The sequence below is a fragment of the Pseudophryne corroboree genome, chromosome 2 (genome assembly GCF_028390025.1).
Source record: "Pseudophryne corroboree isolate aPseCor3 chromosome 2, aPseCor3.hap2, whole genome shotgun sequence".
Classification (NCBI taxonomy): Eukaryota; Metazoa; Chordata; class Amphibia; order Anura; family Myobatrachidae; genus Pseudophryne; species Pseudophryne corroboree.
The window spans coordinates 396,474,363-396,498,900 of record NC_086445.1 but is presented as its reverse complement, the minus strand read 5'-3'; the positions used below and the strand labels follow the sequence as shown (position 1 = coordinate 396,498,900).

General features: G+C 41.6%; 1 protein-coding gene across 3 annotated transcripts in view; it reads left to right on the top strand.

The window, feature by feature from the left end:
- TSGA10 (testis specific 10) overlaps positions 1–24,538 on the top strand; it is a 184,649-nt gene that overhangs the window by 64,676 nt on the left and 95,435 nt on the right. For all 3 annotated transcript variants that reach the window (XM_063953349.1, XM_063953351.1, XM_063953350.1), the window contains one exon: positions 7,818–7,991. In XM_063953349.1, the coding sequence (XP_063809419.1) occupies positions 7,818–7,991 (174 nt within the window). The remainder of the gene's footprint in view (positions 1–7,817; positions 7,992–24,538) is intronic.

Here is a 24,538-nt window from a genome sequence, read left to right as displayed (position 1 = left end):
GGGCGCCCGACCCAGTGCGTTTTATATCTGCAGTTTAGTTATTACAGTTACACAAGTTGTGTTATCTTAGTTTCAGCATGTTGCTGCATTTGGTTCATGCCTGTTGGCGTGTGTTATGTTGAATGCCATGTGTGCGGCATGGTTGAGGGTGTGAGTTGGTAAATGTCTCACCACTAGTTAAGTAATTCCTTTCCTCGAAATGTCAGTCTCCCTGGGCACAGTTCCTACAACTGAAGTCTGGAGGAGGGGCATAGAGGGAGGAGCCAGTTCACACCCAATGAAAAGTCTTTAGAGTGCCCATGTCTCCTGCGGATCCCGTCTATACCCCATGGTCTTGATGTCATCCCCAGCATTCTCCACGGACTAGGAGAAAAGGATTTACCTGTAGGTTATCAAAATCCTATTTTCTAATGTACTTAGTCCCTGTTTACAGGTGACAAGTATAATAGGAGTGGGATTAGTTAGTTAAGGACTTTTCCACTGTACAGAGCCTCAAAGAAGTCACCATACTACTTAGTCACTGGGGCTTACTTGATTGCGGTACTAATATCCGAGGAGGCAATTTCCCGGTAGGACAGCCACAACCTGCCTGGGCAGTGTTGGGCTGTTATTACAAGTATTACAAGTATTGTTAAAGTCTATGTATGCTGTATCTGTGTATTAAGGCACCTGTGTATTTTCAAACTTCACTTCAGGGAGCAGTCATTTTACCTTCTCAGAGCTGACTGAGCTGTTCAGTCCCGCTGCTGCCGCTCGTTTCACCGGAGCTGCGTCCCTCAGTTCGGATGCGGAGGACCTTTTCCTGAAGGGGATGTATGCAGAGGTCCGTTTCCTGAAGGGGAGCAGTATCCGCGACGGGACGCAGGAGGAAAATGACGTCTTCCCGCCTTACACTTTCCCCCCAGCCGCGTCTTCTTGCCCGCCTTCCTCATTCTTTAGGGGCAGGAATGAGCCACGGACGCCATCTTCTCAATGCTGCCTGAAGGGAAACAGCGGGGGATACTGCGCATAGCTCATTTACAAAGGGAATCCAGCGTCTCACCCTGTTCAGTACAGGCGGGGAGCAGCACAAATAGAAAGTATAACAGTGCCCTGTATTGTTGTACGACTGTTTCATATGTTGTGGAGTTAGTTTAGTTAATCTAGGCTCTAGGTTCATTTATTACTCACTCTGTGATTTATACAGGTGGGGTACACGTCATTACAACACATAATTAGAGGGAAATCTTTTCTAAGTTTAAAGGAGGGTACTGACGGGAGAGATATGTGCTGAGCGACCTTAACACAGACCGCTCAGCACACATCTCTCCCCCCGCTCAGCACAGCGCAATGTGCTGAGCGAGGGGGGGGGGCGCTCACTTCACACAACAGTGAAGTGAGCGACCCGCTAGATTGAGCCTGCATGCAGGCTCAATCTAGCACCGGCGATAGCTATCGCTGGGGGGCATACACACGGCAGATCCGTGCTTAAAATCTAAGCAATCTCAGATTGCTTAGATTTTAAACACGGATCTCTCCGTGTGTACCCCCCTTAACTCTCTATAGAGCAACTATCTTTTTATTTACTTATTGTTTCCTTAATAGGCCACTGCATTCTCCGTGACACCTGTTGTAGAACAGCCTAGTGGGTCTACAGATCAGTCTATTCCTCTGTGGGCCAGGAACATGGCCAATGCTATTGCTGATTTGCGTCAGTCCCAGTCAAGTACTGATTTCAGTCAATCTGCTGAGAAGTCACCATGGGCAAGAAATATGGGCAAGAGTCTTTCAGACTTAGCACAGTCTATTATCAAAATTGTGATTGCATCAAGTTCAGCGGCCACTAAGCAACAGCATCCGCTGCCCGCTATTACCTTCCAAGGAGAGGAGTTAGATTTGGTAGCCACCCCTCTGGAAGAAGGTGAACTGGATTCTGAATGGGTGGAGTGGATACTTCCGCTTGGGAAGAAGAGGAGTTGTCTATAAGTTCAGGTGTCAGGTTATTGATAGAGGCCTATACGTCAAACTCTTAAGCTTCAAGATACAATGGAGGCAGAGACTTCAACAGCCTTTTTCAAACAGCAGAAAAGACAAGTAGCTGTCTTTCCCTCATATACTCATTTTGCCGAAATTTTGAAAGAACCTTTCACGCTTTCAGGCTCCTAAAAAATTAAGATTTCTATATCCTTTTGCAGAAGAGGATACAAAATTCTGGGAAACTGTTCCGAGGGTGGATGCTCCTATTTCTCATTTGGCGAAGGCTACAGTAATCCCTTCGGTACAATCAGTGATGTTAAAGATCCAACGGATAGAGAGATTGAGGCAATTCTTAAATCCATTTTTGCCTTATTGGGTATTTCTCTGCGTCCAGTCCTCGCAGGCGCCTGGGTCCTTAAGGCCATAGACGAATGGCTAGCTTGAGTGGTATCTGGCATGCAGTCTCATGACCCATCGGAGGCTATTCAGCTAGCTGAACAAATTTCTGAGGCTCTCACTTATGTTGGTGAGGCCTTGTTGGACTCGGCCTCGCTACAGTCATGTGTATCTGCTCTAGCGGTTACAGCAAGGTGTTCTCTCTGGCTTCAGGTTTGGAATGCTGACTCTGATTCCAAACTAACGTTGACAGCCACTCTGTTTGAGGGAAAATTTCTCTTTGGTCCGGAACTTACAAAGATTATCTCTAATACCACGGGTGGCAAGAGCCGTTTCTTCCAGTTGCGCCTCAGAAGCCGAAATCAGCAAAATTTCGGTCCTTTCGTACTTAAGGCAGGGGCGGTTTCCACTCTTTTCGAGCCTTTTCAAGATATCCACGCAGAGCTGCGTTCCGAGGTAGAGGATCACAGGCACCACGTAAACTGTCAGTCAAGCCTGCCGACAAGCCTACCGCATGACACGGGGAGGTCTCCGTAGGGATTGTTGGTGGTTGGAGCTCGGTTACTGCAATTCAGGGAAGTCTGGCGCCAGTCACATCCGGATCGGTGGGTGACAGCGGGGTCACAACCCGAGGTTACATTTTGGATCTCGAGGAACCTGTCCCAGACTGCTTTTTCACCACTCCTCTCCCTTGTGATCCCTCCAGATGAAAAGCACTGATTCAGGCAACTTCCACACTTTTACACAATGGAGTCATTCTTTCAGTCCCCAAACTACAACGGGGTCACGGCTCTTACTCAAGTCTTTTTCTCGTAAACAAACCGGACAGTTCATTTCCACCCATTTTAAATCTAAAATGCCTAAATCCATATCTCTCTGGCTAGAAATTTAAAATGGAATCATCGCTGCCATGGAACCGGCTGCCATGGAACCGCTGCCATGGATCCGGAGGAATATTTGGCATCTATATACATAAAAGACGCATAACTCCATGTTCCAATTTGGTCGGGTCATCAACATCTATTGAGATTCGCAATTGGCCCTTGGCATTTCCAGTTTCATGCTCTTCCGTTCGGTCTATCCACTGCCCCTCTGATATTTACAAAAATATTGGGTCATGTAGTGGCTGTCCTCAGATGTCAGGGTGTCAACATTACTCCTTACCTGGACGATTTGTTGCTGACGGCTTCATCACATGCACTTCTTCAACAACACCTGCAACTCACTACAGCAACGCTACAATCATTCGGGTGAATTGTGAATTTTCGGAAATCTTCATTGATCCCCTCTCAGGAGATGGTCTTTCTAGGTCTCCTATTCAACATGAGAAGTCAGAAGGTTTTTCTACCTCAGGACAAGCTTCGGGATCTGCAATCCAGAGTCCGCTCCCTATTACAATTGCCGAGGGTTTCAGTTCTCAGATGTATGCAAGTGTTGGGCAAGATGGTGGCGACCTTTGAAGCGGTACCATATGCTAGATTCCATGCTCGGCCCCTTCAGGCTCAGATTCTGGGCTCTTGGAAGCAAACAGGTTCACTTCTGGATTTGCAATTGTGTTGGCTGTCAGTTCAGACTCGTCAGTCTCTCCATTGGTGGCTTCACAGTCCCAATCTAACCAAATCGGTTGGGGGGCAGTGTTTCAATCTCAACTCTTACAGGGCCTCTGGAACGGCCAAGAATCAAAGTTACCAATCAACATTTTGGAGTTGAGAGCAATTGGTATGCTCTGATTCAGGTACAAACCAGTGTCCAAGGTGATAATGTCGATATTATCTTAAACCATAAAGCTATACCTTTAAACACACTTTTACCATGGAGCCGCTGCGGCCGCTAAACTTAACATGCACTCTACGTACCTCTTACGCTATTTGCATAATGAGTCCCGTACCATGTACGGACTCTGCGTACAAACGCCGCGCTGGGGGTACAAAGTACACGCAGCGCGTACACACCCAATTAATACACTTTTAAACCATATACAGTTAGTCAATGTAATACACTTTAAACCCTAGCAGGGAAAAGAGGACACAACACCGATTTGTAGTTAATCACTGGGTTCCGACACCACAGAGTAATATTTCTGAAAGGGGGTTAACAATACAAATTATGCACTACAATACAACAGAGTAAATGGCTACAGTCAATGTACATACGTGAGAATATTCGCATGCGCCTCCCGGTCCGGTCCTCCGCTATCAGGTAGATAACGTTAAGAGTCTTGTGTGTCCGGCCAGGCAGCAACAGGCTTTTTATTCAATACTTCCAAAAGCAATACAATGGATACTGTAATCCCTTTGTCCATTGGACACAGGGATGCATCTTTACAGTACAGGAGAGGTCATAGGTTGATTTGAAAAGGTGGGCGATGTCTTTCTCAACTGTTCTTGTGGGTGGTCTCCTCTGGATTCCCGCCGCATACATAATATACAGTAAATACAGTTTATATCTATATTCTGCTTCTGCACATAACTATCCACAGGAACATGCGATCTTCCTCAAACCAACACCGGAATGTTACCCTTAAAATACCCTACAGCTGGATACCAGACACCACCTTATAACCTTAGTCTGTCCCCTCCTATCATGCAAAGGTGAATCCCTTTGTTCTGGAATCACTTAAACTGTTGATACTTGCTGATGTGGTGCAGGGGGACTATGTGTACAATGTGCACTATTTGGATTAAATATGTAATGTTTTGATAGCCCTCCATGCGTTCACAAACTCCTCCGTAAATACCCACACCACGCGCAGGACCACGGGAGCGGCCATACGCAAATTGCGGATATATGTACGCACGGCGGAACAAGTGCACGCGCAGTAGGCATGTGTGTGTATTTTATACGTGCTGCGTGTTCTGTAATATTTTTCGACTTTGACAAAGGTCATCCCGTATGCATTCAATCAGACAACGCCACGGCGGTGGCTTACTTAAATAAGGCGGGACTCGCAGCTGGAGAGCCATGAAGGAGGTCGCCCATATTCTCCAGTGGGCGGAACGGTGGATTCCAACCATCTCCGCAATTCACATTCCAGGTGTAGACAGCTGGAAAGCAGATTTCTTATGCCATCACGTGATACATCCGGGAAAATGGGAATTTCATCAAGAAGTCTTTCTGACCCTAGTGTCTCTGTGGGAAACACCCGACATTGACCTCATGGCGTCTCGTCTCAACCAAAAGCTGCCTCGGTACGGCTCACAAACTCAGGATCCTCAAGCAACGCTGATCGATGCCTTGACAGCTCCATGGCAATTTCGACTGGGAATGTGTTTCCGCCATTCCCCTTGATACCGCGCCTACTTCAACGCATCCGGAGAGAAGGTCTCCCGGTAATTCTTGTAATGCCGGACTGGTCTTGTCATCCGTGGTACTCTCTTCTCCACAGCTTGGTGACCAAGGAACCGATCCGTCTACTTCTGCGACCCGATCTACTTCTACAAGGTCCTTGTCACCACCAAGATTTGAATCGTCTGGCTTTGAAGGCATGGTTCTTGAATCCAGCATTTTGAGGGAAAAAGGGTTATCTCGACCAGTGGTAAAAACTGTGCTTCAGGCTAGGAAACCAGTCACCTCTCGTATTTATCACAGAGTATGGCTTGGTGTGAAAGGTGTGGGTTGTTGCCGCACCTCTTTCGTTTACTTCGTTTGTTGTCCTTCAGGATTGTCTGACTAAAGGACTTCGTTTGTCTTCCCTTAAGGGTCAAGTTTCGGCTTTGTCGGTACCTTTTCAGAAAAGATTGGCTTTCATTCCAGAGGTCCAGACATTCCTTCAAGGTGTAATCAGGATTCAACCTCCGTTTGTTCCTCCGGTTCCACCCTGGGATTTAAATTTGGCACTTCGGGCTCTCTAGAAGCCTCCGTTTGAGGCACTAGAAACCGTTAAATTACGTTTTCTTACTCTAAAGGTGGTTTTTCTTTTGGACATTGCTTCGGCCAGGCGTATTTCAGAGTTAGCGGCGCTTTCTTGCAGACCACCTTTGTTGGTTTGTCATGAAGATCGAGTGGTCTTACGTACGAAGCCTTCCTTCTTACCAAAAGTTGTGTCGGCTTTCCATATGAATCAGGACATAGTGCTTCCAGCGTTTGTTTCAGAGTCTTCCAGAAAGGATTGTCATTTGGCATTATTGGATGTTGTTTGAGCCTTACGCATTTATTTGTCCCATACGGAATCTATTCGTCATACGGATACCTTGTTGGTTTTTTAGTTGAAGCGCCCAAACGTGGCTGGCCGGCTTCTAAAAACACGGTGGCGCGTCGGGTTACTTCTGCTATTTGGCAGGCCTATGTTTCTTCGGCATTACCTGTTCCTGACTCATTGAGGGCTTATTCGATTAGGGCTGTTGGAGCCTCCTGGGCTGTTCGTGGTGGTGTTTCAGTTGAGCAGCTGTGTAGAGCGGCAGCTTGGTCTTTCATGCATACTTTCACCAAGTTTTACCATTTTTATACTTTTGGTTTGGAGATTGCCTCTGTTGGGCGTCAGATTTTGCAGACGGCTATGCCGTCTACTTCTCCCTCCTCTATTTAGCTTGCTTTGGGAAATCCCATCACTAAGTGTGCAGCGTCCCCCAGATGGATGAAAGAGAAATAGGGATTTTTGTTTACTTACCGTAAAATCTCTTTCTCTGATTCCATCTGGGGGATGCTGCGATCCCTCCCGTATTTTTTGTCTGGTTTATTGGTTATATTCTGTTCTGCCTCTTCTGGCTTTGCTAAACGTTAACTGAGGTAATCTGCGGTCAGGCTGGAGATGGGATGGGTTAGAGGGGGGAGGAGTTAGGTTTTTATAGGTTCTGTGCCAAACTCTCTTCCCACACACTCTAACCCATCTTTTTTAGTCTTTAGTTCTATTCTTTCTGCCCTCGTCTTTCCTATCGACAGGTAGCTTTGGTCATCTCGGTGGTAAGCTCGTACTGTTGCCAGTGGCGTAAGTCCTGGCAGCATTCTAGTACTGGTAGGTGTGTTTGGCCTTACAGAAAGGACGGCTGTTATAAGCTAGAAGACCTGCTGGCGTACTTTACAAGTCTTACAGCCAGGTGTCCAGGGTTACTGTCCAGAATATTGGTGTCCTTCCGACTCATCATCCTCAGTCTGCCAAGATCTCCACGTTAGTCGGCCCAGGTATTCTCCTTGAACAGTGACAACATCCCACATACTTGTACTTTTATATGGTTATAGAATTGATTGGTGGCTTCTAATAGCCATGTAACTTACAGTAGGGAATGCATTATGCCATGTATAAACTATAGAAAGCATTCCAAAGAGCAATACTGTCTGTAATGTATTACTGAAGATACTGGTGACTGGAATGCTAGTGACGTAGCTGTGTTATACTCATTGGAAAGACCCTGTAAGTCTCTTAGAGTGTAAAGTAGTACACACCCTATGTTTTTCTCGTGATATATATATATACTAGTTTGAGGTGTCATGGTTATGTATTGAATTGTACTTTCTTTATATTTTGTTAGGCTCAACAGGAAATAACCCATCTTAGAAGAGAGCTCATGCGATCCCCAAAGACCCCCAAAACCAGTGTAACAACTCAGAACATCCTACGGCGTGTGGAGAGTGAGCGTGACAGAGCTATGTCAGATTTCCGTCGCATGACCACAGAGCGAGACAGTCTGCGAGAGAGGCTAAAGGTACGTCACGCAATGTGGATTTTGAATATAAAGATTAAACTGCGTAATCATGTTGGGAGATAAAGAAATAGTACACTTGACTAAATAAGAGCGCTTGCAGAACAAACCCTGTAAGGTATTTAAACAGTTGTCTGACATTGCTGATGATATAGTGTGCGCCTAAGCCCCATGGCAGCAGTTGACTCTTATTTCTGCTCGCACCTTCCGGAGAGTAAGAGCAGAAACAAGTGTAACTGTTGCCTTCATCAGCTCGCAGATTGATTGCTCAGAGCACTTTACCCAAGGGTGAACAGACTGCATGACTCAACTCGCGGCTTACTGAGTCTGCCCCTTTGTGATGGTGGTGCTAGTGGTCTTGAAAAGGGTTATTTTAAGTAATCAAAACATCAACCTTTAAATGTTGTAAGTAAATAAAACCACAATGACATAAGAAGCTCTGGTGAGTTCTCTCTCCTACTTTACATTGATACTGTTGGATCGGCCTGGATTCCAGTTCCACTGCGGTTTTAAGCACCAATCTGACATACTTGATGTGAGAGTGCAATCTTAAAAATATATATACCTATATATATATATATATATATATATATATTTTTTTTTTTTTTTTTTCTTAAACCAATCACAGGTGAAGTGAATAACAATGATTTTCTTGTTACAATTTCACCTGTCAAGGGGTGGAATATATTAGGCAGCAGGTGCACACTCGTTTCTAAAGTTGATGTGTTGGAAGCAGAAAAAATGAGTAAGCATAAGGATCTGAGCGACTTTGACAAGGGACAAATTGTGATAACTAGACAACTGGATCAGAGGATCTCCAAATCGGGAAGGTCTTGTGGGGTGTTCCCAGTATGCAGTGTTTAGTACCTACCAAAAGTGGCCCAATGAAGGATAACCGGTGAACCGGCAACAAGGAAATGGCCCAAGACTCATTGATGGGGAGTGAAGGCTACCCGTCTGGCCCAGTCCCACAGAAGAGCTACTGTAGCACCAATTGCTGAAAAAGTTAATCCTGGCTATGAAAGAAAAGTTTCAGAACACAGCTTGCTGCAGATCTGCAGACCGGTCATAGTGCTCATGTTGACCCCTTTCCACTAGTGAAAACACCTACTATAGGCACATTACGGGGTCTATTCATGAAGCAGTGAAAAGTGTGGAGAAGTGAGACAGTGGAGAAGTTGCCCATTGCGACCAATCAGCATTGATGTAACATTTATAATTTGCATATTATAAAATAATACAGAGCAGCTGATTGGTTGCCATGGGCAACTTCTTCACTGGATCACTTCTCCACTCTTTTCACTGCTTCATGAAAAGACCCCTAAGTGACCAAACTGGACCATGTGAAAATAGATGGCCTCGTCTGATGAATTACATTTTCTTTTGCATCATGTGGATGACTGAGTGTTATTTACCTAGGGAAGAAATGGCACCAGGATGCATTATGGGGTATGACAGTGTGATGATCTGTGTGATGATCTTGGGAAACGTTGGCTCCTAGCATGCATGTGGATGTTACTTTGACATGTACAACCTACCTAAACATTGCTGTAGACCAAGTACACCCCTTCATGGCAATGGTATTGCCTGATGGCATTGGTCTCTTTCAGCAGGATAGTGCACCCTGCCACAATGCAAAAATTGTTCAGGGATGGTTTTAGTAACAAGACAGAGAGTTTAAGGTGTTCAATTGGCCTCCAAATTCCCCAAACCTCAATCCAATTGAGCACCTGTGGGATGTGCTCGAATAACAAGGCCGAGCAATGGAGGCCCACCTCACAACTTACAGGACTTAAAGGGTCTGCAGCTAATGTCTTGTCGCCAGATACCACAGGACACCTTCAGACGTCTCTATAGCTCAGAGCTGTTTTGGCGGCACGAGGGGGACAATATAAGGCAGGTGGTTTTGATGTTATGGCTGTTGGATGGATTTTATATATATATATATATATATATATGTTTGTGTGTGTGTGTGTGTGTGTGTGTGTGTGTGTGTGTGTGTGTGTATATGTATATATATAGCTATATAAATTTGAAAGCCCTCACTCACTGACTGGCTGACTGACTCATCACTAATTCTCTTACTTCCCGATATGTTATGAAGCTGAAATTAAACATAGGTATTCTTCAGGTGAGAAACAGGAAAACTACGTAATTAGAATTTTAATAAACCTCCCCTCAAGGGATGAAAAGGGGGTTGACATAATGACGTCATTACTGATGCGTGGCTAGCGTTGCGTGAACAATAACGCCAAAACGGACAATCTGATCAAAATTTGGATTGCACCTCCAGTGTGTAGAATTTAATAAACTACAAAAATGGTCCTGTCACTTTCTACCGAATCTCTCACTCACGCACTGACTCTCTTACTTCCCAATATGTTAGGAAGCTGAAATTTAACATGGGTATTTTTCAGCTTGGAAATAGGAAAAATGATGTAATTAGGATTTTAAAAGGGGGTTGACATAATGACGTCATTGCGTTGGCTTGCGTTGCGTGAACGATAATGCCAAAATGGACAATTGGATTAAAATTTGGATTTCACCTCCAGTGTGTAAAATTGAATAAACTACAAAAATGGTTCTGTCACTTTTTACCACATCTGCTATGGGTGCTCATCGGGTAACACCAGGAACCATGGATTAATATTTACTTACATTAAGACGTCAGAAATGTACATCTCTATAGATTTAACAAATTTTCAACACTCATTTATAAGTATATCCTTGAAAATCAGAAACTCCCATGCAAAGAAATGGTAGAACAGCTAATATATAGGTCAGGATACCGGAATTAGAAAACCGACAATGCCGATAGCCGTAATCCCGATGCACAGTGGCTATTCCCACTTGTGGGTGGCCATGACACCCATAGAGTGGGAATACAACCTGTGACAACCGCACCGAGCCCACAAGGAGACTCTTTGGTGCAGACATTCTGATGTCTGTCTGTCTGTTGGGACATTGGCATTTGACATCCTGTCCGCCGGGAATAGGTATGTATTCCACAGATATATATATATATATATATATATATATATATATATATTGAAAATATCTACAGGGGCACTTATTTTGAATATAATCTTTGTTAATAACCGATTAGCCTCAACATGAATGGTTTCCTGATACAACCACAGACCATTCAATGAATTTATTTAATACATAGTTTTAAAAGCATTAAAACATTAAAATCGTTTTTTCAATCCATATAGTACATTGGCAAAATATTTTTAGGTGACAGTCTATTTTTTTGAACCAAAGATTCTGTTAACTTCAGATCTAGCAACTTGCATGTCATCCAACGCGTTTCGTCATTACTGACTTCATCAGTGGTGTCCTCAAAAAAGGAAAAAATCAAGTCTTATTACAACAATCACAAATTCTTAATTTATATAACCCATACTTATTTCCACATACTTGACACAGGTCCTCTGGTTTGTATAATAATTAGCTAATACAAATATCATTCAACGTATGTTATTTTATTTTTTAACTCATTACTCCAATAGTTTTTTTACAGGACTCAGAAAATGTATATAAAATATAGAACAAAAAAAGGAAGAAAACAATGGACAAGAAGATACAGAAGAAGAGAATATATGTACATTTTTCCTTGGTTAGACAATACCAGCTATTTCCATTTTTTTTGTCATCAACCACCTTTTTCTAATTCATAAAAACAAAACAAAGTATATATTATATATCCTATATAAGGTTCCTGTCTCCGATGTATTGTTTTAACATGCCATTTCACTTAGGGGTTTAGTTTATATTAAATTTCCCCCATATCTTTATTCCTACTTAATACATTGATAATTACTGATAAGCTGAAGGCCATCAGTGGTACATTCCCATGATTTTACTTACTTTTATCTGATACAGGCTGTTCTTACTGGTTATTCCAATAGGGACTAATTTCTCTAAGTCAAGATTCGATTAGGTTGTTCCTATTTATTATACAATATTTATTAATAAATATTAATTTTAAAATTATTATAATTTACCTCAATAAATGATACTCACTTGACCGACTTATGTCCTTAGATATTTTAATAAAAGAGTTTTTATGACTTTCCAAATTATCCACTTGAAACTAAAAAAGATAGATAATCTTAGTGCTTTTTATTTCTTAAACTTATTAAGTGTCCTATATCCCCCATATACTTACTATTAGAGAATAGAATACAATGTGCTTTTTTTGCCAGTCTGTATTTATTGTAGATTCGGTCAGAAGTAAAAATGTAATTGGATAATGGCAATTAATTATACTTTAGTGCACATTCATCCTATTTATTATATTCAATAATAATGTGACTGTGGATTCCCCTATTAATTAGTGTTAAATAACCTATATAAAACATAAATATAACATCCCATGTTATATTATTAAACCAATTTAGATTAGTGATATAGGTTTAATGAACCAGATTTAATTGTGTAGCCCAATAAAAAATATATTTTTGTTATGAACTAAGTTTATACCAGGACTCTCTCTCCTGTCCTTTCACTTCAGCAGTCCTTTTGGCAATGGATGTCTAGGGCTCAGACTCCTCTATTTCTACCCCTATCACTCACATGTCACTTCCTGTCTGTTACTTAATTAGGAACCTCCAATACTTGCTTTAAACTTCCTTTTATTTTATATAACCTTGTCTTTTAAATACTTTTAGGGTTTAATTATAACAAAATTTAAATATTCTGTTGAATTAGGAGTTTATTATAATCAAATTTACCTAAAAGCGGGTTTAATAACCCATTTGCGTTCCACCTATTAATAAATCCTACTTCCTTATTGTGCCCCAAGCCTCTTATTCAGTTTTACACTGGCCTCATCTGTTGCTATATTGGCGCATGTGCTATGTGCCGCTCTTTTGTAACAGTGATCTATTAGAATCTACCCCTGGTGGTCTAGTGGTATCAGTATTACCTATTACAATCCGTGTCAACCGCGGACCGGGTCTATCTTTTAGCACCGTCCGCGGCTAATGCCGCTGCTGAGAGCCACTCGTATCAGCGGTCATCACTTCCTGGTTGCGTTCCAGGATACGTCAGCGCTGTGTTCCACTGCTAACATCGGACTTCCCTGGTTGACTTCCTATAGCCCTCAACACATTATATATTCCTTCTTAACGCTTGCTTCCTTTTGTTTAATTTTACACTGACACGTCGCATATCCAGATATTTACCTATATGGAAATTATTTTCTAGGATCTATAATTTATATTATATATTTTAAATGTTAAATGTTTTAACCTCTCTAATTCCTCTTCCCATATAACAATATTTTTTAATAAAGAAATCTTAAATATCCCCTATAAGGAATTATTCTGCTCATTACCATAGATGGCTGTCACAATATCATTCACATTTATAGAATTGCATTTATTACATATAATTAACCTTATACTAATTTCTTTGCAAACCATTTTTCTGAAACATGGTAATGTCCTATTTTTATTCACCAACGGAATGGTACATTTTGAATGCCTATGAAACAACAACATACAATTATTTACTACCAGAGTGATGTATCTCATAATATATTTATTTATTAAGCTCTATTATTATTTTAGCTGTCAGAGGGGGTATTAGTATTACTGTTTTTCAGGGCCCTACTTTCAAAGTTTGTAGTGGTGGTAATCCTAAACCATCTATTATTGATAACATATATGGTTTCTTTATAAATATTTTCTTATATAAACCGTAATAACAAACATACATTTGATGACTGGGGGAGTCCTATATCTCCTAGTTACCTTGATAGTTGTTCCTTTATTAGTTTAGCTATTTGGAGAAATATTTACCTTACAGTCTCTATGTATCTATCATTTTCTTGTTAGTATTATAAGCCCCTATCTAGACATCAAATAAAGGAAACTATATCTATCCCTTCATTAAGGCCTCTGGGTATTAAAGAGTCTAATGAAAAAATCCAAAATGGCTCTCGTTTGGAAAGTTCTAATTCTCTATCCCCTCCTCTAGAGTCTTCCTTAACATGCTCCAATATAGTGCATTTCAAATAGCTCATATCAGAATTATGTATTTCCATAAAGTGCCTTGGAAGGCTGTGCTTTAGTACTTTGTTTTTAATATAATAAACATTGGGAATTACTATTGAAAGATCCGATTCTGGGTCCTCACCTTCCAGAAAAAAAAACACGTTTTTTAGTATACTGGAAAGCTCCAAATTTGAAAAGCATGTTTGCTCCCAGTACACTTCAGAAGATAGAAGAAACTCCAAAAACAGAAGAAAGGAAGTTCATACTTAAAAAACCAGGCTGTTACCTGTGCAATAAATGCAAGATTTGTAAACATATGGAGAAGAATCCACTAATAAAAATTCCAGAAACCAGAAAAGTATCTAAATGTAAAGAATTCTTGAATTGTAATTCAACATTCGTGATCTACAGAATAACTTGTGGGTGTGGCCTGTATTATATAGGAAAAACAAAGAGAGCCCTCAAAATACGTATTTTAGAACATTTAAGGAATATTAAAAACAAAGTACTAACGCACAGCCTTCCAAGGCACTCTATGGAAATACATAATTCTGATGTGAGCTATTTGAAATGCACTATATTGGAGCACGTTAAAGAAGACTCTAGAGGAGGGGATAGAGAATTAGAACTTTCCAAACGAGAGTCATTTTGGATTTTTTCATTAGATTCTTTAATACCCAGAGGCCTTAATGAAGGGATAGATATAGTTTCCTTTATTTGATGTCTAGATAGGTGCTTATAATACTAACAAGAAGATGATAGCTACATAAAGATTTTAAGGTAAATATTTCTCCAAATAGCTAAGCTAATAAGGAACCACTATCAAGGTAACTAGGAGATATAGGACTCCGCCAGTCATCAAATGTATGTTATTACGGTTTATATAAGAAAATATTTATAAAGAAACCATATATGCTATCAATAATAGATAGTTTAGGATTACCACCACTACAAACTTTGAAAGTAGGGCCCTGAAAAACAGTAATACTAATACCCCCTCTGACAGCTAAAATAATAATAGAGCTTAATAAATAAAAATATTATGAGATACATCACTCTGTTAGTAAATAATTGTATGTTGTTGTTGTTTCATAGGCATTCAAAATGTATCATTCCGTTGGTGAATAATTATAGGACATTACCATGCTTCAGAAAAATGGTTTGCAAAGAAATTAGTATAAGGTTAATTATATGTTATAAATGCAATTCTATAAATGTGAATGATACTGTGACGGCCATCTATGGTAATGATCAGAATAATTCCTTATAGGGGATATTTAAGCTTTCTTTATTAAAAAAATATTGTTATATGGGAAGAGGAATTAGAGAGGTTAAAACATTTAAAATGTAAAATATACAATATAAAATATAGATCCTAGAAAATAATTTCCATATAGGTAAATATCTGGATATGCGACTTGTCAGTGTAAAATTAAACAAAAGGAAGCAAATGTTAAGAAGGAATATATAATATGTTGAGGGCTATAGGAAGTCAACCAGGGAAGTCCGATGTTAGCAGTGGAACACAGCGCTGACGTATCCTGGAATGCAACCAGGAAGTGATGACCGCTGATACGAGCGGCTCTCAGCAGCGGCGCTAGCCGTGGACGGTGCTGAAAGATAGACCTGGTCCGCGGTTGGCGCTGATTGTAATAGTTAATACTGATGCCACTAGACCACCAGGGGTAGATTCTAATAGATCACTGTTACAAAAGAGCGTCACATAGCACATGCGCCAATATAGCAACAGATGAGACCAGTGTAAAACTGAATAAGAGGCTTGGGGCACAATAAGGAAGTAGGATTAATAATAGGTGGAACGCAAACGGGTTATTAAACCCGTCTTTAGGTAAATTTGATTATAATAAACTCCTAATTCAACCGAATATTTAAATTTAGTTATAATTAAACCCTAAAAGTATTTAAAAGACAAGGTTATATAAAATAAAAGGAAGTTTAAAGCAAATATTGGAGGTTCCTAATTAAGTAACAGACAGGAAGTGACGTGAGTGATAGGGGTAGAAACAGAGGAGTATGAGCCCTAGACATCCATTGCCAAAAGGACTGCTGAAGTGAAAGGACAGGAGAGAGAGTGCTGGTATAAGCTTAGTTCATATGAAAAAAAAAATTTTTATTGGGCTACACAATTAAATTTGGTTCATTGAACCTGTATCACTAATTTAAATTGGTTTAATAATATAATATGGGATGTTATATATATGTTTATATAGGTTATTTAACACTAATTAATAGGGGAATCCACAGTCACATTATAATTGAATATAATAAAAAAGATGAATGTGCACTATAGTATAATTAATTGTCCTTATCCAGTTAGATTTTTACTTCTGACCGAATCTACAATAAATACAGACTGGCAAAAAAGCACATTGTATTCTATTCTCTAATAGTATTGTAGTATATCCTTATTGTGCCCCAAGCCTCTATTGTTGTATGGTGCCCAAGATGGCTGCCTCACCTTTTGTATGCTCCTGATCATCTCCATAAAACAGCTTAAATTCACCACAACTGACCTATGAATCATCATAAATATCCAAGGACTTACCTTGAACTTGTACTACTCTACGCGGACATTTCATCAAAACCAACGGATTGCATTCCTGCGCTGAGATACACACTGGATTGAATCCTGCACTAAATCCTCTGCATATCTCCACTGAGAAATCCTTCAGTTTAGCAGCTGCTGTACTCTGCATTGGACATTACCCAGATAAGGTACTGTGGATTACAACCTATCTTTGGCTACATCCAGCCCCTCACTTAGACATCATCCACCACTGTTCTCTGAGCAACAAATAACTGACTTAATGCATTAATCTACTAATATCAGTATATTCAGGCTCTGAATTGCTGAAGGCTCACTGTTTAAAATCAGGATCCATTTCCAAGACACGTTATCACTACCCCCACAAAAAAATCTACTTCAAAGGCCTCTCACACTGAGACTTTTCACACCTACACAGTAGGAATTGGCTTCTAACACCTTTCCAAAAGGCTGCCTATCCTAGGATAATTGACTAAATCAGCAGTTATTTTATTTATTACTTGTTTCAAATATACACAATAGGTTATAGCAATAACTTTGTTCATAATCCCATTATAATTTTGGATCACATACCGAATTGGGGGAAAACAAAACACAAAAAGGAAAAAAGAAAAAAAAACAAGAACAAAAAAAAACAAAAAACACTGCTTTCTCTCCCCCTCTCATCATCATATGCAGCTCAAATTTATAGTAATCTGTCATTGATGACCAAATGTATACGTATTGCTCCAGCTTCATTCTTTCACTCCGCCCACCACGTTCTGCAGTTCCTATCACACCATCACAGGCTTCTATTCTCCAATCCCTTGGCATTTAAAAAAAAAACACAGGCGCATTCGTGGGAAGCGAGCAGGCCGGAAATGTATTTCCCCCGGTAACCATCTAAGTCCTTTGCCCACCTGCTCACCCCCATACTCAAAGAACAATCAAATAGAAGTGATACCCAAAAGACGGCCCTGTGTTTGGAAGGACAGAACTGTCAACTCTCACTTTGTGACCCCCATACCCAGAGCTCCTGCACTTAACATAAAGAAAACTGAAGGCCCTCTGGTATGCCCAATCAGGTCAGTCCTTTGTAATGCCAGATCTATAAGAAACAAGACTGCAACAATTGCTGACCTTATTGAATCTGCAGATCTAGCCTGTATTACAGAGACCTGGCTAGATGAAAATGCAGCACCTATATTGGAGGCTGCAGTACCAACAAACTACTCTGTCATCCACAACCCAAGACTGGACCGCAGGGGTGGCGGGGTGGCTATCTGCTTCAAAAAAGAACTTAAACTTAGGGTCCACCCTATTGAAACTACTCGCTCATTTGAGTGCATTGCTGCCCGGAGTTCGACAGGATTAGGTTTCAGAGTACTTCTCATTTACCGGCCACCTGGAGATGGAAAGATATTTCTACAAGAAATTGCAGACACTGTTGCTGGCCTGGTTCTGGAACATCAAAAATGGCTCATCCTCGGGGATTTCAATGCATGGGTGGATGATGAGCTCTCACGCCTTGGTCAAGACCTCCTGTGCACAATGAATGGTCTGAGCTTCACACAGGTCATTCCCTCTGCCACACATAAAAGTGGTCACACTCTCGACCTTGTCTTTCAGATTGGATTAGAAGTCACTGACCTAAAAATAAACCCAGTCATCTGGTCAGACCACTACTCCCTCTGGTTCTCAGTTGCAACCCCTCAATTAAGATCTCTGCCCGTGGAGTTGACCAGGTATCATCCAAGGAGGGGTATGACTCCCCAGGCTCTTGCAGCAAATCTGGATCTCTCTGCTATACTGGGCGCCTGTGAAGATCCCTGTTCCCTAGTCCGTTATTATAATAGGGATGTTATGGCTGCAATTGGTATTATCGCCCCTGTGCGTTTAAGACCTCGTAAACCACAACGTCAAGCTCCATGGTTCGACAACAGTGTTAGTGAGCTCAAGAAAAGGGGGCGTAGACTGGAAAGACGATGGAGGAAGACTAAACTAGTGGATGACAAAATAAAACTAATAAAGCATAACGAAGAATATCAATCGACAATCACTCGTAAGAAAGCACAGTTCCTGTCAAATGAGATCACAGCAGCAAACAATAGGCCAGCTCAACTTTTCCGCACATGGAGATGCTTTGCAAGCCAGCATGCCTGCAGACTGACGAGACCCTTTCCCAGGCAAGATGCAACGAGTTTGCAAACTTCTTTGCAGATAAAATATCCACCATCCGGGCTGGAATCTCCACAGTGCCATCAAAGGAGTGCCAAACTACAAAGCCTGCCAATATAAGCTACCTGCCTTCATGGACCAGCTTTGATCCAGTGGATGTGAAGGACACTGCTGAAATTGCTCGGATTTTGCGTCCCACCACCTGTGATCTGGACCCAGCCTCAACCAAGCTTCTAATAGGTTGTATGGATATAATTGTTCCTGTCTTTACAAAAATTGTTCAATGCTCTTTGCAGACAGGCATTTTTCCTGGACCCCTAAAGGAAGCAATTGTTAGACCGCTTTTTAAAAAACCTAATTTAGATCCCGACTGCATGACCAACTACAGACCGGTATCAAACCTTCCTTTCCTAGGAAAGGTTATTGAGAAAGTCGTTGCAAATCAACTGGAAACCCGCCTGACAACCCATGATATTTATGATCCATTTCAATCAGGATTCAGGAGAAGACATAGCACTGAAACAGCCCTGGTGTGTGTGTTAAATGATCTTCTGATGGCAAAAGACAGAGGTGACTGTTCAATATTAATCCTTCTGGATCTCTCGGAAGCATTTGATACCGTGGACCATGGGCTTCTGATTGAGCGACTGATACATTTCTGTGGTCTGGATGGCACAGTCCTAAGCTGGTTCAGATCATTTCTCACAGGCAGGTCACAGAGAGTATCATCTGGATTATACTCATCACCACCAGTGCCATTGCCATGTGGTGTCCCACAAGGTTCTATACTATCCCCCATGCTTTTTGCAGTATACATGCTTTCATTGGGCAAAATAATCAGGCGCCATGGCCTGGTCTACCACTGCTATGCAGATGATACACAACTGTACTTGTCCTTTGCTCCGGGCACTGATAACCCAATAGCAACCCTAAATGGCTGTCTAGCTGAACTACAGGAGTGGATGAGCGCCAGTTGGCTGCGTCTGAACCCGGATAAAACAGAGATCCTTATGATACGACCGCAACATCAAAGGACAAGACTGCAGCATAGCCAACCAACTGGACTTACACTCGGGGATTCAGAATTACAGACCAGTGATCGTGTGCGGAATCTTGGCGTTGTCCTGGATGGTGGCTTGACACTTAAACATCAGATATCAGCCACAATCAAATCCTCATTCTTTCACCTGAGGAACATAGCCAGAATCAAGCACTTAATTCCCTCAGATGATATGCCAAAAGTCATACATGCATTTGTATCATCTCGTTTAGACTACTGTAATGCCCTCTACCTTGGTCTACCAGCAAAAGAATTGCAGCGCTTACAACTGGTGCAAAACACAGCTGCCAGGCTATTAACCAACCAGCCCCGTTCTAGCCACATAACACCCATCCTCTACTCCCTTCACTGGCTGCCTGTACGATGGCGAATCATCTTCAAGATTGGCTTACTGAGTTTCAAAGCATTACATGACCAAGAACCAAGGTACCTGAAACAGCTTCTGACCCCATACTGCCCCACTTGATTACTGCGATCTGTAGATGAAGGACTTTTAGCAGTACCTAGAATCTACCGTAATTCATCTGGGGGTCGAGCTTTTAGTCATGCGGCTCCGACTCTATGGAACTCACTTCCCCGCACAGTGCGAGAGGCCCCAACTATAGAATCCTTCAAAAGTAGACTCAAGACTTTTCTGTTTACTAAAGCATTTCCATAATGTCCCTTTTAGTATCTTCATGCTTCTGTATTTTATGAAAATGCTTATTAAAATACTTCATTATTTTCTGTACTATATTATGCTATGTATCTGTTAAGCGCCTTGAGTCCTATTGGAGAAAGAGCACTATATAAATAAAATTATTATTATTATTATTATTATTATTATTATAATAAGTATATGGGGGATATAGGACACTTAATAAGTTTAAGAAGTAAAAAGCACTAAGATTATCTATTTTTTTTAGTTTCAAGTGGATAATTTGGAAAGTCATAAAAACTCTTTTATTAAAATATCTAAGAAGGCATAAGTCGTCCAAGTGAGTAACATTTATTGAGGTAAATTATAATAATTATAAAATTAATATTTATTAATAAATATTGTATAATAAATAGGAACAACCTAATCGACTCTTGGCTTAGAGAAATCAATCCCAATTGGAATAACCAGTAAGAACAGCCTGTTTCAGATAAAAGTAAGTAAAATCATGGGAATGTACCACTGATGGCGTTCAGCTTATCAGTAATTAATACCAATGTATTATCTAGGAATAAATATATGGGGGAAATGTAATATAAACTAAACCCTTAAGTGAAATGGCATGTTAAAACAATACATCAGAGACAGGAACCTTATATAGGATATATAATATATACTTTGTTTTATTTTTATGAATTAGAAAAAGGTGGTTGATGATTACAAAATGGAAATAGCTGGTATTGTCTAACCAAGGAAAAATGTACATATATTCTCTTCTTCTGTATCTTCTTGTCCATTGTTTTCTTCCTTTTTTTGTTCTATATTTTATATACATTTTCTGAGTCCTGTAAAAAAAAACTATTGGAGTAATGAGTTAAAAAAGAAAAAAACATACGTTGAATGATATTAATTAATTTATAAAATATAAATTAAGAATTTGAGATTGTTGAAATAAGACTTGATTTTTTCCTTTTTTGAGGATACTCCTGATGAAGTCAGTAATGACGAAACGCATTGGGTGACATGCAAGTTGCTAGATCTGAAGTTAACAGAATCTTTGGTTCTAAAAGATAAACTGTCAACTAAAAATATTTTGCCAATGTACTGTATGGATTAAAAAAACGATTTTAATGTTTTAATGCTTTTAAAACTATGTATTAAATAAATTCATTGAATGGTCTGTGGTTGTATCAGGAAACCATTTATGTTGAGGCTAATCGGTTATTAACAAAGATTATATTTAAAATAGGCGCCCCTGTAGATATTTTCACCATATTTCTACTGTCATAGGATCCTTATCTGGCAGAGGACCATCTTCAGGGTTTTAGCAGCCGAATTTATTTAATAACCCTCAAAAAAATATTTTCTGCTGCGGGGTACACTGGGCTCGACAAGGATAGACATTGGGGGTGTAGAGTAGGATCCTGATCCAAGGCACCAACAGGCTCAAAAGCTTTGACTGTTCCCAAGATGCACAGCGCCGCCTCCTCTATAACCCCGCCTCCCGGCACAGGAGCTCAGTTTTGTAGTTGGTGCCGCAGATAGCAGGCACATAACAGAGGGGCTGCTCCAGGCAGCCCTAAGAAGAGCTTTTTAAGAAGAAAAGTGAAGACTTCAAGGGCTGCAGCAGTGTGTAGATGTCAGGAAACATTCACTGTTGCATCTCCATCTCTCCCTAGCGGCGCTGTACACTCCTGCGCCCTGGTTGCCGGGTACCTACAGCGGGAGGCTCCAGTTTTCTTCTCGTCAGGCACACACGACTGGGGCTGGTCGGTGGGAGGCGGGCCACGTGCGCTGGCGGTGGACACTGTGGCATACAGGCGATCCCACTAGATCACCAGGGCATGGGTGCAGGTCAGGTTTTCTCTCTAAACCTTTTTACAAGTAGCCCGCAGTACCAGGTGGTTTTGCCAGCAGGGGGATAAGGCTTAAACCTGGAGCCGCTCCCCCAGCCCCAGGGCGCCATTTACAGTAAATGTTCCCGCCCTGGAGCTGCATATCTGTCTCTCCCTCACTCCCTGTCAGTGTTTGGGCGCCATTTCTCTCAGCTACACTGTTCCTGGGACTGCTTGGGCAAATCCTCCTTTGTAAAGCCGCCTGATAGTCAGCGCTGTGACTTTACAAGACACTTAAGTATTCTACATGTAATTTAGACAGTGATAGTTAAGAAAGAGTGCATTTAGTCAGGGTTCTCTGGTACAAGTACCCTGTGATATACATCCATTTCTTACTGTGCAGTGTTATATCTATTGACTACATAGCTATATATATAAGCTAGTCCAGTGCAGTATTATTGTTTGTAATAACCTCTGCATTGTACAACTGTGACTATATGTGTGCATTAGCTTGCTGGGTGATTTTCATTTCTTGTCTCTCACTCAACTTGCTATCCCTATATTCTATAACCTGAGGGGGCTTGGTGCGTCAGGTTTATAATACTGTAATATAGGATATTCACAAGATATACTCTAATTGTATTTTTCTCTGTGATTTTAGTCACCATATCTCTCCTGTATCCCTGCTTGTGCTGACTACACTGCGCAGGGGTTTGGGCAAGAGGTATTGTGCTGCTGACAATTGTATTGTGTTACCTGATATTGCAAGGTATATCATGTCTGCTTCTGAGGGTAACGGTTCTGGGGCTGAACACACTACTGGTGTTGCTGACGCCACAGATCCCTATGAGGAGAATATAGCAGCTGAGGGCTCTGGTTCTGGGGGCTCCTTGCCCCCCAGTGGGACTGAGGCAACGGGGGTCCATAATGACCCATGGGGGGCTACCTTCTCCACACTTCTGAATACGCTAGTTACTAAATTAACGCCCACTATGGGACCTCCTATGCCGGTTCAACCGTATGTGGTCCCCACGGCTAACACGCCGTGGGCAGATACCTTGTCTGCTCACTTGAAGAAATTGAACCAGTCTTTGACTACAAAAAAGTCTGACCCTCGCTCGCCTAAGACCAAGGGGCCCTCTAAGCGAGCTCTTACCTCCTCACAATCCACTGCTGTCACTGACACCTCGTCTGATGAAGATGGCGATTACACTGACCCCACAGATTCTGACACAGATACTGCTGATGGGGAATGTAGTTCACAAGTGGATGTTCCTGATCTTTTGGAGGCTATTAAGTTGATTCTACAGATTACGGATGATCCCGAGCCATCCGTCCCTCCTAAGAAGCCAGATAGGTTCAAGCGTCAGAAGGTGGTTAAACAAGTTTTACCTCATTCTGATCACCTGGTGGATATACGTCAGGGAAGAAGTTTGTGCCTCACAAGAAGATGCTGGCTTGCTGTCCCCTCGCGCCAGAGCTGTCAAAAAATTGGGAAACGCCTCCTCCAGTGGACTCGCATGGCGTCAGGGTAATTCGGAAGTTCAAGCAGGAAGGAGGAATCCTGCTTCTCATAGCTCCAGCGTGGCCCATACGCCACTGGTTCTTAGACCTCCAGGGCCTCTTGTCAGAGCGTACAATTCTACTTCCACAACGCCCAGACCTCCTCGTTTAGGGCCCCTGTGTCTACCAGGACTTGGCTCGGCTGTCTTTGACGGCGTGGCCTTTGAAGCTTCCATCTTGAGGGCTAAAGGGTTTTCTGAGGCGGTCATTCAAACTATGTTGCGGGCCCGGAAACCGGCTTCTGCTCGGATTTACCATAGGGTCTGGCATTCTTACTTTGTTTGGTGCGCATCTAACAATTATGACGCTTCCAAGTTTAGTACAGCCAAGTTGTTGGCTTTTCTTCAGCAGGGCCTGGACTTAGGCCTGCGTCTGGCCTCCCTCAAGGTTCACATTTCTGCCTTGTCGGTGTGGTTTCAGAGAAAAATTGCGACCTTACCTGATGTGCATACCTTTACTCAGGGTGTGTTGCGTATCCAACCTCCCTATGTCCCGCCTGTGGCTCCTTGGGACTTGTCGGTGGTTTTGGAGGCGTTACAAGAGTCTCCGTTTGAACCTCTTGGTTCAGCTGATCTTAAGTGGCTTTCCCTTAAGGTGGTGTTTCTGCTGGCTATTGCCTCAGCTAGAAGAGTGTCGGATTTGGGTGCCTTGTCTTGTAGTTCCCCATATCTGAAATTTCACAGTGACCGGGCGGTTCTTAGGACTCGTTACGGATATTTACCTAAGGTGG